At 38.6% G+C, this 17,641-nt stretch overlaps 2 protein-coding genes across 3 annotated transcripts; one reads left to right on the top strand and one right to left on the bottom strand.

Annotated features, from left to right (window-relative positions):
* The first annotated feature begins 1,907 nt into the window (after positions 1-1,907).
* On the top strand, positions 1,908-6,883 carry calub (calumenin b). The gene is made up of 7 exons (XM_055035750.1): positions 1,908-1,973; positions 3,779-4,021; positions 4,155-4,348; positions 4,449-4,615; positions 4,699-4,759; positions 5,162-5,361; positions 5,554-6,883. The coding sequence occupies exons 2-7, from the start codon at positions 3,801-3,803 to the stop codon at positions 5,656-5,658; spliced, it is 948 nt and encodes a 315-aa protein (XP_054891725.1). The 5' UTR covers positions 1,908-1,973; positions 3,779-3,800; the 3' UTR covers positions 5,659-6,883.
* A 93-nt stretch (positions 6,884-6,976) lies between these two features.
* LOC129363559 (uncharacterized) lies at positions 6,977-16,394 on the bottom strand. Of its 2 annotated transcripts, none has more exons than XM_055035729.1 (17): positions 16,158-16,394; positions 15,504-15,607; positions 15,204-15,418; positions 14,257-14,313; positions 14,073-14,165; positions 13,901-13,987; positions 13,709-13,819; positions 12,518-12,688; positions 12,294-12,384; positions 12,113-12,219; positions 11,822-12,022; positions 10,887-11,018; positions 10,631-10,709; positions 10,356-10,546; positions 9,754-9,774; positions 8,225-9,158; positions 6,977-8,144 (listed from the first exon to the last, which is right to left on the bottom strand). In XM_055035729.1, the coding sequence occupies exons 2-17, from the start codon at positions 15,565-15,567 to the stop codon at positions 8,101-8,103; spliced, it is 2,598 nt and encodes an 865-aa protein (XP_054891704.1). In that variant the 5' UTR covers positions 15,568-15,607; positions 16,158-16,394; the 3' UTR covers positions 6,977-8,100. The 2 variants fall into 2 exon arrangements, with proteins under 2 accessions (XP_054891704.1, XP_054891711.1); XM_055035736.1 differs by having other exon boundaries at positions 12,113-12,216.
* Between the last annotated feature and the right edge of the window lie 1,247 nt (positions 16,395-17,641).

The following is a 17,641-nucleotide window of genomic DNA, read 5'->3' as shown; positions in this document are numbered from 1 at the left end:
GACAATGGACTCTAAAGGCTGCAAGTAACTCAAAAGGCCTTTCCCTTGTTAACCTGTAATCAAGTAAGTAGTTAAAAGGTCTGGGGTTGTTTCCAGGTGTGTGGTTTTGCATTTGGAAGCTGTTGCTGTGACCAGACAACATGCGGTCAAAGGAGCTCTCAATTGACGTGAAGCAGAACATGCTGAGGCTGAAAAAAAGGAAAAAAATCCATCAGAGAGATAGCAGACATGCTTGGAGTAGCAAAATCAACAGTCGGGTACATTCTGAGGAAAAAGGAATTGACTGGTGAGCTTGGGAACTCAAAAAGGCCTGGGCGTCCACGGAAGACAACGGTGGTGGATTATCACCGCATACTTTCTTTGGTGAAGAAGAACCCGTTCACAACATCAACTGAGGTCCAGAACACTCTCAGAGAAGTAGGTGTATCTGTCTCTAAGTCAACAGTAAAGAGAAGACTCCATGAAAGCAAATACAAAGGGTTCACATGTAGATGCAAACCATTCATCAATTCCAAAAATAGACAGGCCAGAGTTAAATTTGCCCAAAATCACCTCAAGAAGCCAGCCCAGTTCTGGAAAAGTATTCTATGGACAGATGAGACAAAGATCAACCTGTACCAGAATGATGGGAAGAAAAAAGTTTGGAGAAGAAAGGGAACGGCACATGATCCAAGGCACACCACATCCTCTGTAAAACATGGTGGAGGCAACGTGATGGCATGGGCATGCATGGCTTTCAATGGCACTGGGTCACTTGTGTTTATTGATGACATAACAGCAGACAAGAGTAGCCGGATGAATTCTGAAGTGTACCGGGATATACTGTCAGCCCAGATTCAGCCAAATGCTGCAAAGTTGATCGGACGGTGCTTCACAGTACAGATGGATAATGACCCCAAGCATACAGCCAAAGCTACCCAGGAGTTCATGAGAGCAAAAAGGTGGAATATTCTGCAATGGCCAAGTCAATCACCAGATCTTAACCCAATTGAGCATGCATTTCACTTGCTCAAATCCAGACTTCAGACAGAAAAGACCCACTAACAAGCAAGACCTGAAGGCTGCGGCTGTAAAGGCCTGGCAAAGCATTAAGAAGGAGGAAACCCAGCGTTTGGTGATGTCCATGGATTCCAGACTTAAGGCAGTGATTGCCTCCAAAGGATTCACAACAAAATATTGAGAAAAAACTTTTTTGTTTGGGTTATGTTTATATGTCCAATTACTTTTGAGCTCCTAAAACGTGGAGTGTTTGTAAACAAATGTGTACAATTCCTACATTTTCTATCAGATATTTTTGTTCAACCCTTTAAATTAAACGTTACAATCTGCACTTGAATTCTGTTGTAGCGGTTTCATTTCAAATCCAATGCGGTGGCATGCAGAGCCCAACTCACGAAAATTGTGTTACTGTCCAAATATTTCTGGCCCTAACTGTAAATAAATAAAAAGTACAAATTACATTTAAAAACAATGCTACTTTACTTACTTTATTTAAGCAAGACAAAATTCCATTGCTCATTTTAATTTTATATTATTTTGACTGTGAATATCTTTAGTACATTGATGTTTTTATTTTTGTAGTTTTGTACTTATTTGTAAAGTTTACAAATGGAATTGATTAAACAAATTTGTATGCAAATTTTTTAGCTATAAAAAATATATATTAATTATTTCGTGTTATTTTTATTCATTTCTTGTTAAATGATGAAGTAATAAGTTTATTTCCAGAGAATCGTCCCCTCAGTAGTGTCAGTTTATGAATGAACTGAATGTTATTGACTTTGAGGACGTGGCGGTTTTCGGCCAATCCAATCAACGGTGCTCTCCTGAAGTGGACCAATCAGCCGGCGACATCACATTCGGCTTCTCGAAACCTGATTCGTCAGGCTTTCGCTTGTTCACAGGAAGTGCACGGGTGTGTTTCCTAGGGGAGGGCCTAAAGCGTCAACGACGAACTTCCCTGGGAGACACCGGTGAGTTTTCCTGATCACAAATTGAATAAGATAAACGTTTTGGAGAAGTTAAATGATGCAGTTACGGTTTTCGAAAGATTGAATGAGTTATATCACGGAGGCTTATTGTCTTGAGTTTCAAGAGGAAAACTGCAGGACAGAGGATGAAACTGTCGGTGTTCTGCGTTAGCCAGATTGGATCAACATAGATGATGTTGTCACTGTTGCTTTGATTAGCAATAACGGTCTGTAGTTAACTACTCTATTATGGTAGAGACAAAAAGCGACCTGAAGTGCTCGAATGAGAACGATTTAAACATTATGGAGACACTGAAGGCGAATCTATAATCGCCACAATGAAGAGCAGTTAGAGGAAAAAAATTTCTTCCTTTCATATATTGATGCTTTTACAGTTCCATATCTAAAGCAACTGAAACCTTCAGCTCATATTGGTGTGAGAAAATGGCAGATGCTATTTTTTTGTAACTTAATATTTAGTGAGCAAACAAGTAGATGAAAAATATGTGTTGCTCTGAAGATGTAAATCATTAAACTCAATGCTGTAGAAATAGGCTGGTTACACAGATGGATGGAAACAAAGGCAGAAAACTGCAGACTGTTCTGAATTGATCCTGGAGGGAGATTCCTCCCGACAATTCCCCATCAAGATGTTTCACATTAACATGACGGGTTCTTTTTCTGACCTTGAATGTGACTCGTTCTACTTTGAATTTCTTGTACTTAACTGTGGTCACAGTGGCTATTGATGCTTGCTTCTTATGCACGTTTTGTGTTACTACAGTACTGAACTTGATCTGAATTAGACGTCTCTAAAATTAATAGCTTTTGTCCCGACCGCCAAAAATAGTTGATTATTCAAACACACTTGCTCAACATATTTGTTGAATATATACAAATTATGGGAGTATTTGCATATTCCCACATATACAAATATTATATACAAATATTTATGTATATTTCTGTAATACTACTATGGTTCTATGTGTTATGATACATGGAACCATCATAAAGTTCCAAAGAAAATTAGTTTTTTGTTTCAATTAAGCAACAATAATTTCTCCAGGTTTGTCAGTAGTTTAAATGCTATATCTTTTTTTGTTTTTAATCTACATACTTGAACTTTGTATTATTTTAAATTCTTTTAAGCATTTTTTTTATAGTCGTTCAAATTTTCCTAATCTAATTTTTATCTCGGTTGCATTTTTAAAGTAACTTCAAGCTTTTGCTGTTTATAATTTGAAGTGATTAAAGAGTAGATGCCTTTGTTTGAAGATATGTGCTTCACCCCACAATGCTCAGATGCTACACAAGTCTTTCAGTGTTGCTGATACTTTAAATCGTATTGCTCAGTTTCAGGATTTAGGCCTGAGAGTTATTTTTGTGTTTTTGAATGTGAGCTTAAATGTACGCTGAATGCAGCAGAATCTCCATCTTATATTCTCAAAGATGGCTTGTTTGCTAAAACGTTTACTAAGGCCAACTGATCTGCTCAGTTATGTGTGCTGAATTTATTTGGGTTACGGGTCTAATTTCACAGACAATATGCTAAAAGTAGAACAAATGGGGCTTGCGTCAGCTAAAAAAGATTTGCAGTAGCTTTAGCATTTGTCTGCAGTCTGAGTAATTAACTTCTGCCTTATGCAGTATTGGGCTAAAGGCTGCAATCAGTGAGGAAAAGAGTGTTTATCATCTTATAAATGTACAACATGAACCAAGTGATAACCATGACACACAGATGCTTTTATCAGACAGGACAATGACAATGACAGCTTATGTTGTGACTTCTGTTTCATTTTCTGGCATAGTGACTGTTCGAACAAACTCAGAATGGAGCTGCGGCCGCTTGTGATGTGCTTCGCTCTCTGCGTGGTTTATGCCACCAGCAAACCGACAGAGAAGAAGGACCGCGTCCACCACGATGACCCTCTGAGCAACAAGGAGCACGATGATGCTGAGAACTTTGACTATGATCATGAAGCCTTTCTGGGACAAGAAGAGGCAAAGACCTTTGACCAACTCACGCCCGAAGAAAGCAAAGAGAGGCTTGGGTAAGATCATTACGAACATACATTTTTTAACAGTCATCATTAACCTTTTACGCTGTTCCTTGCTCTTAGCAATGATTTTTTTAAGCTCATTAAATTGTAATCATTTTGTTTTAAAAATTTGTTTTTTCTGCAGCATGTTGGTAGACCGCATAGATGAGGATAAAGATGGCTTTGTGAGCGTTGAGGAGATGAAGCGGTGGATTAAACATGCACAGAAGAGGTGGATCTATGACGATGTGGATCGTCAGTGGAAGAGCCACGACCTCAATGGGGATGGAATGGTGTCCTGGGAAGAGTACAAGAATGCTACGTATGGATATGTTCTTGGTATGGCTCCATGGATTATTCATTTTACATGTTTTATGCATTTTATATAAAAACTAATGTGATTAACAGTTTAAAAAAATTCCTGGCTTTTGATCTGCAGATGATTCCGATCCTGAAGATGGCTTCAGCTACAGGCAGATGATGGCTCGAGATGAAAGGAGATTCAAGATGGCCGACCTTGACAAAAACACGAAAGCCAACAAGGAGGAATTCACAGCTTTCCTTCACCCCGAGGAGTATGATCACATGAAAGACATTGTGGTGCTGGTGAGTGATTTACTTTAACAGGTCTTAGCAGATGATTAATGATATATTACATATGTATTTAAATGTCTTTAATTCTTCTGTAGGAAACTATGGAAGACATTGATAAGAATGGCGATGGTTTGATTGACTTGGATGAATATATAGGTGAGTTCTTACAGCCTGCTAATATCGAGTTGCTCAAAAAACATTTTTACAGATCCCTAAAATAGAATTTATACCCTTAAACTTGAATCTATATATATTAAAAATCAACACAAAGTTGCTGATATTTATAAAGATCAGTGAGGACAGAATGAGTTATCTTTCCAAAGTACAGCATGAACCAAGGTAAACATGACACATAGATACTTTTATCAGACAGGAAAATGACTACAGTTTATATTGTGACTTTTGTTTCATTCTCTGGCGCAGCGACAAACTCAGAATGGCGCTGCGGCCGCTTGTGATATGCTTCACTCTCTGCGAAGGAAGAGAATTCTGTATTTTCCACACTATCACCTTTAATTTCTTATATTTGTCTTCTTTTTCTGTTGTGTGGGGTTCTAGGAGACATGTACAACCAGGATGGAGACAACACAGAACCCGAGTGGGTGAAGACAGAGAGGGAACAGTTCACTGAATTCAGAGACAGAAACAAGGACGGAAAGATGGACAAGGAGGAGACCAGAGACTGGATCCTACCTAGTGACTACGACCATGCTGAGGCCGAGGCCAAGCATCTCGTATACGAGTCAGACGCAGACAAAGTATGCAAAGCAGTATAGGAATCCCTCAGCAAAACATGAGTACAAGTTAAAATGATCTAGCTCGTGTATAAAAAATGAAATTTTAATTGTGATTTTAACAATCTCTAAAAGGACATTCTGTTATAACTAAATCCACTTATGTGATAAAACAAAAAACAAAATATACTAACTGTATGACTTGCTCTTCCGCAGGATGGCCGTCTGACGAAGGAAGAGATTGTCGATAAGTATGATCTATTTGTCGGCAGCCAGGCGACCGATTTCGGGGAGGCTCTGACTCGACACGACGAGTTCTAACACCCAGCTGCCTCCACAGACTGTGTGCTCGTCTTGTGTTTTCACCACACCGATGACTCCTTCCACCCAGTGTTGAAGCGGGATGAGCTCACCTAATCCTACGCCACGGACAATAATTTATTTAATTTTCTGAATGTGTCTCATCGTGCACACTCTAACATTCTACATAGAGCCTGGTCAGTGCATTGCGCTTTCTTGTTTCGCTTGATTATGCTGTTTTTTTTGTAGAGACTTGGCGAGTGAGATCTTCTTCGCTTTTGTTTGCTGGACTTGCAATTTTCTACAGCACGTTTATCCATTTTTACAAACCACCAAGTATAAGTTTCCAGTCTGCAGAAGAGTTTATTTTTTTCAAATGCACTGGGCTGTATTATTTAGCCGAAACCGAGATACTAATTTCTAGTTCAGATGTCCTTCAGCACTTCACATTATTTGAAAACATGTGGTTATCTGTAATGTGGTTGCTTAGAACCAGAACTACACATGAAATTCCAGTTGCTGCACCGACCCATTGGCTTTAGTGCAATACAGCATTTTAGTGATTGTAATTTTACACTTTCTGGTTCACATGAATAAACTACATTTTTGTAATAGATGAAGGATTCAATTTGAATTCAGATTGAAGAATTCAATCTGTATTTGGATTGGATCGCCTTTGCTGTTTCACCTCACGATCTAAAAGAAAACAGGATGTATTCCTAGCTGATCCGAGATGGGCTTTATATAGACTGTTGGTTAAATCGTCAAAGCTGCTTCCCTTCTTGTTTTTTTTATTTTTTATTGTTGTTCATATCCATTTCAATTGTGTGCGCATGTGAGTGTGTACATATATTACTTGTATTTTTGATGACTGATTTTGCTATACTGTTTTATGTTAGTTTTATTTGATTTAGCTGAATTACTAACTCACTTGTGTGCCAAGCAAAAATCTTTGAACAGTGAAGGGAAAAATACTCTTCCCTCAAAGTTTTCCTTTCTCATATGTTTGTTATGCTTATATCATCACTACCAACATCTATAACCACTGGTAATAACGTCTTTGATTGCATCATTTCTGTGATGTTTGAAAATTTGTTTTATTTTTTACACTGCTCACTGCAGAAACAGGCAATTGACTTGTGAATTTACTGAAAATAAGTCAATGGCCTGCAATCTGAGCACTCTAACAATCAGGTTAAAGTTTTTTGACTGAGAACAAAGTCTCAATAATAAAACATAAAATTGATTGACTTCTGTTTACTTCTTTTATCTTGCTTAATTACTCAGTTGTATAAAGTATAGTATTTGGGTTTTCACTTTCGGACACTTCTATATTTCTGTCATCTAAAAACTTAAAGATAACTTTAGAATTTCTGTTAAGAAAATGTTTGACAACATAGAAATATAATGGCTGGCTTCAGGTCATCAGCATTTAACTCAAACAATCGAGTTAAATTTCTTGTTCATCGTTGTATTGCATTTTGAGTTACAAAGAGCAGAAACATTTCATTTAATTTGTGTGAATGACAAAACAATTGGTGAACTTTCCTAAGTTTAACAAGTCACACAAGTTCAGGCAAATTTCTATATCTTGTAGTTCTGGGTTTTTACTCTCAGCATCTGTAAGACAAAGCTTGAGCAGCTTTGTCTTATAGTGGGAACATTCCTGCTTTAGGGAATGGGTTAGATCTACCTATCCAAGCACACTCAAGATAAACATCAGGGGTTATTAATTATACATCTTTAAGTTAAAGTGCAACTATTGATGTGTTGATTAAAACCTATAAACGGCACAAACTTCCTTTTGTTACTGTAAACTAAACACTTTTTTAGACTCAAAGGCTTTATTAATGCCCTGAAATTAAATGTTTCATACAAATCATTTTACAACCATGATGAAATGGTAACCATAGTTTGCAAATTATATTAAAGAGGACAAATAGTTTTAACATGTGCAAATAATAAAATTAAACATGAATATATATTTTATATATTTACTTTTAACATATTTTTGCTCATAAAAGAAATATTATGATCACATTAATGTAAAACAAACCTTGAGGTAAATAATAAAGTTGAAAAACAAATATTACATTTAAAAGCTTTTTCTGACTTCATAAACGCAAAGTTTGGAAACCAGCCAACATGGAAAAAGGTCAGTAGTCATTCACTGACAAGTATGAATATTTGGTGAAGTTTAAAAAAAAAAAATCGGTCACAATGACAAAACAAATTTCTTTAAATACCTCCTGTCAACTGCATTAGGTTGTCATTAGTTAATGTTATCTAAACAGACTGTAATATGTAGAGTAAGCATTGTGCATTTTCTCCACTTGATTTTGTGTTGCTTGATGTTTATTTCTTCTAGTACTGACTGGGTTGTAATCCATTTCTCAGCAGAACCTGTCCGGTGTTTTTTGTTTCCTTGACGCTTAGCTCAGCTCTTAACCATCCATATTTATTTCACCTGCTCCATCTTCTGAACTCTGTTCGGTCACTCTCAGCATCTGTAAGAAAATCAACAAATTACTTCTTACTCTAACTATAAAGGCCCTACAAAAAGATCAGACTTCCAGCAGCTTCTTACCGTCACTGTTTTTGTCCACATCATCATCACCTAGAAAACCATCCTCATCCTCATGCTCCTCTCCACGACTGTTGAAGGTATTTCCTGAGTTTGTCGAGGGCCTCCGGTCCGGAGATGGGCTTCCGACATCTTCTGTTGGATATATGTGGTCCAGGGAGGTGGAGGGTTGGTCTGCCTCAGCGTTCAGAGTCTGTCCTGTTCCCTCTGGACAGACTCTGAATGACTCTGACTCAGAATCTGGAGGGGTGTCAGTTGGGGATGTGGCTATGTGCACCAAAGTGGCTTTTAAAGGGCCGTGCTCCGGGGTGGAAGGAGGTGTACCTGTCTCCTTGGGGAGTGCTGGTGACAGTGATGGCGAATGTGAGAGAATCTGCTCATTAGTTTTTGGAAGTGTGTTGTCCATTTTTGCTGAAGTCATTTCATTGCTGGATGGGGAGGAGGGGCAGGGTGCTGGCTCAGCAAGGTTGTTTGAGGCGCTTGTTTCCACATCTTGCTCATTTAAAGGAGAAGGGTTAAAGTCTTCCTTTGTTACTGGCTCTAAATCAGTGTTAGACTGTTCTTCTGAAGGCCCTGAGGTCACGTCACACGGTGGGCCAGCATTTCCCTTTGGCAGCCTGTCAGCATCTATCACATGTGTTGGGCTCATATCCTCCTTGGGAGGGTGACAGTCAGGTGAACCACAGGAAATTTTGGTGGCCTTAGAAGCATTGTTATTTAGAATCACAGGACTTTGCAAGCTTTCAGTGGGAAGGGGAGCGGGGGTCTCAGTAACACCAGCTGCTGTTGGTGAAGTGGATCCTGTGCAGATAGGAACATCCTTTGTGGTATCACTGTCTGGTTTGTCTGGGAAGCTAAAGGAAAGATTGCAGGTACCACATTCCTCATTTTGGAAGGATACCTCCTCCATATGTGGCATGCCAGTACGATGATTCACCTGAGGAGGGACCGACAGGGGGAGAGTCAGCCGCTTGTGTTTACATTAAGCAGTTTAATTCATTCCTCCTGCCAGTGGGGTGATTCATGCATGCTAAGACAATCAATGACAAAATGTCTTGTTAAAATTTCTGCTGATATGAAATATGATTTTCTGAGTTCAATAACTAACATCTACCAATGAGAGTTGGTTATTTTGGGACCATAATCTCTTATGTTTCATAAGAACGTAAAGGCTCAATGTGGACCTGAACAAAAACAAAAGAAAAAGGGTTTAACTGTTCAAGCTTCCGGAAAAAAATGTTGTCAAATATTTCAACATTTTTAATTTGTATTTATTGCCATAATTTATGAAAATTATGGCAATAAATACAGTGAAAAGACTAAAAAATGGATTTGCAATGGTGTAAATGTACATCTACAAAAGTAGAAATAGGAAAGCTCAAAATTGTGTTAATTAAAGAATGGATTGAACTGTTGTAATGAATTATGACACAAATAGGTATTATTTAAGGATTATGAATGGAATGAAAGGAAAGGGAAAAAGGAAGGAAAGAAAGGAAAAGAGTTGGGACTAGTCTTAATTAAAAACTTACCAGCTGGAACCAGCGTAAACTCTGTGGGAGCAAAATACAACAAATTTCAGAACATACGTATACTTCGATTGAATTTAACAATAGTATGGCATTGATGTAGCTGTCAACTTAACTGGACTGGAAAGCTCAAATTCAGATTACTTTAGTATTCTGTAGACAGTTTTGGATTAGCATTAAAGTGACTGAAGTCTTTAACTCTGAATATCATGGTCCAATTACCAGAATCAGTTCCAGTGGCCTTATGAAGGCCTTTCATTGGTTTAATTTTGTCTTTTCAAGATTTTGTCCATTATAGTGAAGGCTTAGAAGACTCAATGCAAATTGAGTCGTGTAAGCTTTTAATCACTTGACCCAACAGAGCATTTCTATTCTTCTGGGAGTAACTTTCCCAGATGCTGGTGCTGCTTCAGTAGATGAGACATGGATGATTCATTTTATGGACGTTAGCTGCATTTAGCTCTCATTCTGATGCCAAGGAGCACTTTCTGTTACTTTAGCTATAGTATTTAATGAATGATAACATGTGCAAGCCTGGCATCTCTTTCTTCCCCGGCCGTTCTGTTACTCATCACTCGGGCAACAGGAAAACAAAATATTCTCACCACATTGGGGTGCTTGCCCTGGGCTACACAGCCTCTCTCCAGCGGGTCTCTCATTCCTTTGTGTTTCCGCTTCAACCACATCAACACAGACAGGACACAGCCAATTGCACCCAGGAACACCATGCTCAGGAAAAGTCCTTTGCCCACAGTGCAGCCTGTCAGGCGTTCATTTACCAGAGGACTGTAAGGGACTGCACGGCACATAAAAACAAACATTTGTAGTTTGTTTGTGGCCTGCAGACTCATCAGAAATGTTGATACTGTTGGGAACTTACTCAGTTGTCCTTCAGGTAACACTTCCACTACTACCGTAGAATAAGCAGAGTCACCGGATTCCTGGTCTACAGCCATAACCTGGAAATGAGTTTAAAATTTGTAAAACATTAATGCTGTCGATACATTTGTGAGATCCTGATTGTGAGATTTATATTGAGCTGTGCAAAACACAAGAAACTGTTATTTGGTTGCAAAATAAAAACTATGTCTAAGTTTATTTAAGAGTTTGCAGCATAAAAGTTAAGCAAGGCCCACCTCCAGAATGTGCTTCTGCTTTGGCTTGAGAAGACTGGTCTTTGCGATCAGGAGTCCGCTCTGTGTAACTTGGTAAATATCAGTGTGGTTGGATGTAGCACCAAGGCCAAAGTAGACCATTGGATTGAAACCCTGTGAGTTTTTTTTTTTGTTTGAAAAAAACAAAAACAAAACTCAATTGTCGCAGAAACAAAAAGACAATTTCATCATGTATGCAGAATTTGTATGGTGCTTAGCACTGCAGGACGCATTTTGTCCTGTAACAACCGAATCTAATAAATTTAATTGGAGTATTTTGTGATAAACAAACATAAAATAATGTGGATTCGTGAAGGTTCAAGCATACATTTTCTATGATAACCTTTTTGCCAAAAATCATCATATGGTTTTAGATCAAGGCTGCTCTAATATGTAAATCTGACTGTATGATTCGATTCTTTGTTCTGTTGGGAAGTGAACCTTTGCCACTGTCTCATGTCTTTTGCAGCCTCCAGTGTCCTTGTGTTTAGGTTCATTCACACTTGGATTAAATGAGTGGATGATTAATAATCTTCTACAGAAATTGGAGGCATGCAAAGGCAGTAATGCAATCATTTGAATCAGCTGTGTTGGAGCAGGGAAACATCTAAAACATGCAGGACAGTGAGCCCTGAGCACCAGGCGTGGGGACCACTGTTCTACATAGTTTATGGGAACGTTTACCAATATTTCTCTACACTTTATTTAGAAACTTTTGAATACAGTTTTTGTTGCTCTGGATTTTATTTAAAAGAGCAAAATGGGTATGTTTGCATGCAATAAATAAATTGAGAACCATGTAGGTCTATCAAGAAATGTTGCAAAAATACAAAATGTTTGGATCATAACAAAATGTGAAAATGTTTGAGGGATGTGAGTACATGTACAAAGCATCGAGGGCATGCCTGAGAGCTCACATTGTCAAAGTCTTGGTCCTGGACATTTAAAATCAGAGCCCTGCTTCCGTATGTATTGACCAGAGAGGCTGCACTCTTCCCAGCTGTGACGAAGCCGCAATATTCAGGCAGCTCAAACTCTGGATGAAACTGGTTCGCTGCCAGAACTCTGACCAGCACTGTCGCAACAGAGTACTTCCTGGGATCATCGTCCTGGTACGCCTGCACACGAAATTGAAAACCATGGAAGAGTGATGTGGGGCCGGGCAAATCCTGAACAAACGGTCAATTTCCAGGGGTAACAAATCTTACCATGACTTGAAGATGCACAACAGGAGTTATGAGTCTGTCCTTTAAACCCTTCATTAGTCTCAACTCACCGGTCTCTCTGTTGATACTGAAATGCCCATCTTCATCTTCTGACACAGTTACAGAATCGCTTATGTGACATCTACACACCTCAGATTTAAACCTACTTTATTATGTGATATACCTGAGAGAATGGCATAGCTGATGGAGGAATTGACACCTCTATCTCCATCCACTGCATGAATGGGACCCGGAGAAAATTCCAGCACAATATCCTGAAATGTGGTATACATTTGTGGCACTGTGAATCAGATGTATCTGAAATCCATCACTTGGTTATTAGATGTTTGAATATGTGACATTAAAAAAGGTAAAAATATATTTGAACAAGGGTAAAGAGAAGCTGACCTCTTCTCCCTCTGTGACATTGACCATGTACACAGGACTGGTGCAGATTCGACTGGTCTCATCCTGGAACAGCAGCACACAGGGCACAAACTGTGGGTACTGGTCATCTCCATCCTGAACCAGGATGTTGACATTGGTGCTGGTGTTGTAGTGCTCAGCAGTGTTCATTTCCTGCCACAAAGACCAGCCAGTGAGATACATTGTTCAAAGAAGACATGTGGCCTAACCGAGTTCACATTTACATATTCTTGTGGCTTTTAATGGTATTTTGAAACTGTTTCAAGATGAACTCATATCTTAGTTAAGCACAAATTTGAATTTATTCTGAATTTTCTATCATTCATTCAGGATACGGATTAGGAAAAATATGCAGACCCAAATATGACACGCAAAAAAAAAAAAAAAAAAAAAAAGTAGAAATGTTTGTGTTTGCTCAATTTTTCTTTGCTGTAGAAATTCTTCTTGGCAATCAAACAACCTATTCAGAAAACTTGTTCGTTTGCCCTTAAACAGCATCACATCTGTGAAGAAAATGCTTCTATGGGTTTAGTTGTATAGTTAAGTATGTAGGTGTGATGGTGTGTGGTGGTATTTCACCACAAGGAGTAATCTCAGTGCAGAGCTATCGAGATGAAATTCTGAAACTAATATCAAACCCACTCTTTGACACAGAACTCCGAAGATGTTGCTGCTCGCTAGCACAGAGTGGGGTTTGTCATAGACTGCCTCCAGAAATTAGGAGGTAGAGAGGATGGAATGACCTGCCGGCAGTCCTGACCTCAACTCCACATACTTCTGGGTTTCATTTTGACATGGTGCTCATGCGAGAGAGACGTACAGAGCCACACTGGCTGTACAATGTGTAAACAAGCTGGTGGCCAGCATGAGGCTATTCTGCTTGCAGTTGTTCTCTGTTTTTATGCCACTTGTACTGCTGCTTAGCCGATAGTTCTCTAAAACAATCATAAAGGTTGTTCTTTGTATAATCAACCTGGAGAACAGAACATCTCAAATGTACAATTAAAAGCCCCATATGAGTTGGATCTTTGTGTTGACCATGACTGTCAGAGAATGCATATGAAAAGCTTTATCACAAGTTCTTCAACTGAGTGGGTTAAGAAGCCTATACTGCTTTGAATCAACTAAAAACATTAATTGAGGAAGAAAAATAGTAGTAGTAATGTTACGAACAGAAGCGTAGATGGTGACAGTGAGCTGAGTTTTGGTCTCATAATCCAGCGGTTTGGAAAGGATCACCTCACCACTATTTGGCAGATCAATCTTGAAGTACTCGGCATCAGGCTGTAACACAAACATAATCTACAGTCAACGACTGGATTCTCTTGTATTTATTCATTTTAATGGTTCGAATGTCAAACTTACGCTTGTTTGGTCAATTGAGTAAAGTATCCTATCATCATCAGCGTCCAAGGCTTGGACAGTAAAAGCCACAGTATTTACTGGAGTGAGCTGGATAAAACAGAGACAGATAAGCAGATAAACACCTTTGACCTGAGAGATCGCTTTAAATGCAAGGTTAAATTTGTGCTCATACCTCGTTCAAAGTAAGTGATTGTACACTTTTTTCTGAAAACATGGGTAAATTATCATTCTCATTAAGAATCTCCACCATGACTCTGTAAACAGTCTACAAGGAAACCAAAACACAGGCACGTTCAGGTTTTAATTCGGATTACCACAAGGAGAATCACAAAAGAGAAAAGTGTTTTAAAGTGAACCTGAAACATCTCTTCCTCAAAACATGATAACTCCGCCATTAAGACCGGACCAAGAGCCTGGAAGAGAAAGGACAAATGTTGAAACACATTTAATAGAAATGTATTTAAATTTCAATATCTGTGACACTTTCAACATTAACAAGGACTTTAAATCCTTGTGCAAAATGAAATGTAACTATTAACTTTAACCCTACATCAACTGAAAACAATTGAAGGATCGAAACAGACACAAACACATTAACACATTAAAGGACAAACAAAATAAACCATGCTAAATTTCTAGAAAATAAAAAAAGAACATGTAAAAGCAGAAAAAGTGTGGAACCCTGAAATAATAATTCTTTACACCTTTTGATTCAATTTCAGCATTCACTCTAAAATAACTATCAGTGAAAAATACATTTCTGAGATTGGCTCATTTGATGAAAAGGAAGTTTTACAAAGGTAACTGTTTGGAGAAGGTCACAACAGAAATTAAAAGTAATACATTTACAGTGATGCACCTTGGAGACAGAAAGGCATCAAAAGTTAAAAACTACAGTGACATTGTGACGACAAAACTTTTCTAGATATAAGATTAAAAGACAGAATCTGTTCAGGAAATGTATAACTTTTATTTCATCATGCATTTTTTTTAGATAAATTGTCAGATGAAAGTCAGAGGGAAGAACAGCTAATCTGGTTGACCTTCAACTGGGACCATTTCAAGGCAGCTGATTGGGAGCAATTTGACAAAATAACATGTGAGGCCTGAGGACAAGGTTGGAGGAATTTTTATTTGCCAGTTTTCTTCAAAATTTCAGACAGCTCCTTCATTATGATGCCAATCTATCATAAATATCATGATTAAGATTGCAATAATAACAAATATTACAATTTAATTGTATTTTCTGTTAAGCTCGTCGCAAAACTGCTTGAGTACCGTTAATGGAAACACATCCAATTACCTCTCGGTCAAGGATTTTTTCAGCTGACGTGTTCAGCCGGATGTTTCTTCCGTCTAAGTAGAACCAGTCAGCATCCCTCCCAGACAGACTCCACCGAACCCCTTTCGGGTCGGAGTTTGCCACAAACTCAGCGACAGTGTCTCCTGAGAGGCTGTTTTCTTTGATTTTTGTTAACACGTCCTGCCCACCTGAGCATTCAGACCAGCCAGACATACCTAACAAACAAAAACAAAAGCAGAGATTTAGGAAATGTGTCGTTATGAGATTATCTCAGAAATCTTGAATGCAAACTGGCTATACCTGCAACTGTGTGCAGACTTAGCAGGACCAGCAGAGTTGAAAGAGTTGCCTCCCCGAGGGCCATTCCTCAGGAGCTTCTTCTCGTTGTGTAAAGAGAGCAAAGACTGCAAATACAATTAACTAAGCAATGATATATGTCCATCTTTTGTCAACAAACTTTACTAAATACACTCATACATGTGCTTTAAGAGTCATCTTAAGATTAGGAATCCAAAAGGACAAAAACACAAACTTGTCTGTAACATAATTTTCTCAAATCCTCTCTAAATGGGTTTCTGTTGTTTCTATTTTGCTCTGAATTTACAGTTCTTGCTGATTCTCTTTGCTCAGAACTTTTCATTTGCAACTAGGCACAGTATATGTTGTTGATTTCTAAAGATAATAATAATAATTTCTTGTTATTTATTTCTCACACTTTATGTTTTAATGCTCTGCCCAGTTTCATTGACTTTATCAGGAATATCTGTTGCGTACTTATCTGTTTTCCTTTTATCCAGCTTGTTGGAGTGAAACTGTAATCACATTCAGATTGTCTATAAAACACCTCTGCAGCAGGAGTGAGATAAACGTCCGGTTGCCTGCCGCTACTGGCCCAACTTATCTGCGTCTGATGTGCTACCGTCTACACTGTTTACAACACTTGAGCTGACTGACCTGTTCTTGTCAAATCCCTTGCGGCTTTCCTGTCAGCCTCCACCTTCTTCTGACTTGTGATGGACCCAACATCTTTGATCCCTGAAACACTAAAAAGCCAGTAGAAATGGGAAGCAAAGGCAGCAAGATGCTTTCAGGAATATATAATGGCCAGTTGAAGATTAAACTGCATGTCACAAACACACAAGCTAAACCCCCCACCTCCTCTACTAGGCTTCCTACACATTAAAGAGCAGACGACAGCTTATGCTGTGTGACCTGGGATAAACGTCAGCTCAGAGGCTGAAAACTGAAGGTGGAGCTTTATCTGGTGAAGACTCCAATCAGATTAGAGGTGGCAAGAACCTGACTATAGGTTCAAAGATCAGGCCAGAGGTGAAAGGAGGGGATTTGTCCATCACTTGACCTCTTAAAGCCAAGAGACTCTTTACATCTAGCTCCATAACAAAGCATTGTTTCTTTTTATTTACAACGAATGCCTATTTCAAGGCACTGTTCACGATAACTTGTTACAAACGTCTATGTATGTACTTCACATAGCCTTTGCCTGCTGGATTTGGTCAATTAGCAGCATGTGACAAACTAATGGAGCCTGACAAGGGATTAGCTATCAAATGGCGGCTGTTTATCTTGTGAAGATTAACCTACATCCCTTTACACTCTTGTCACAGCATGCACAGGCATGCAAACACAAAGACACAAAACACATGTCTGCACATATCTTGAAAGAACCCTGTGATAAATGGCTGTCGTCTGGCTCCGTAGAAATATTTTGGTTAGTGGAGACTTGTGAGAGGGAAAAAACTGAAGTGTCTGAAGTGTTCTGGTTTGCCATTGGAGGGAGTAAAATGGTCGAATTGACTGTGTGTCTTTTTTCCAGACATGGATTTCACAGATTGGTCTTTTTTTTAATGATCCATCACTTTCGGTGACTGCATCATAGGAGTAAAAGGAAATGCATATTGATGTACTGTGACTAGACTTTACCACTGGATGTCAGCAGAGATGTGGCTAAAGGATGAGAGAGATGCTTGACCCCTTGAACTTATTCACATTTAGTCACATTAAGCTGCAAACATTCATATATTTATTGTGATAAATGAATTAATTTCACAGACCGACATTAAAGTGGTGAGTAATAGAGACATGGGCATTTGGTTACAATTATGTATTACAAAAAGTCATTCTTGTCATATTTATTTACGAATTCAGCTTCAGAAAACTGCTGGAGATCATCAGTGACATGTCCAGAGGAACTTGCAGCAAATTTCAGGAATTTGAAGGTTGCAGTCGTAGGAACAAGTTCAAGGGGAATGAATGCTTTTGCAAAATACTGAAAAGTATTGTAAAGCTTTTTTCTTAAACAGAGTTTCTCGGTGATTCTACAATAAGTTCTAGCATTATCTCTAACCTACCTCTTTATCTAAATTCTGAATCAGCCCCCATTGGCTAAAAGCATTATACTCTTCAAAGGATCTATGTTG

Source organism: Poeciliopsis prolifica, unplaced genomic scaffold (assembly GCF_027474105.1).
Source record: "Poeciliopsis prolifica strain line A6 unplaced genomic scaffold, Auburn_PproV2 SCAFFOLD001, whole genome shotgun sequence".
Classification (NCBI taxonomy): Eukaryota; Metazoa; Chordata; class Actinopteri; order Cyprinodontiformes; family Poeciliidae; genus Poeciliopsis; species Poeciliopsis prolifica.
This window is presented reverse-complemented; position numbering and strand designations above follow the sequence as displayed.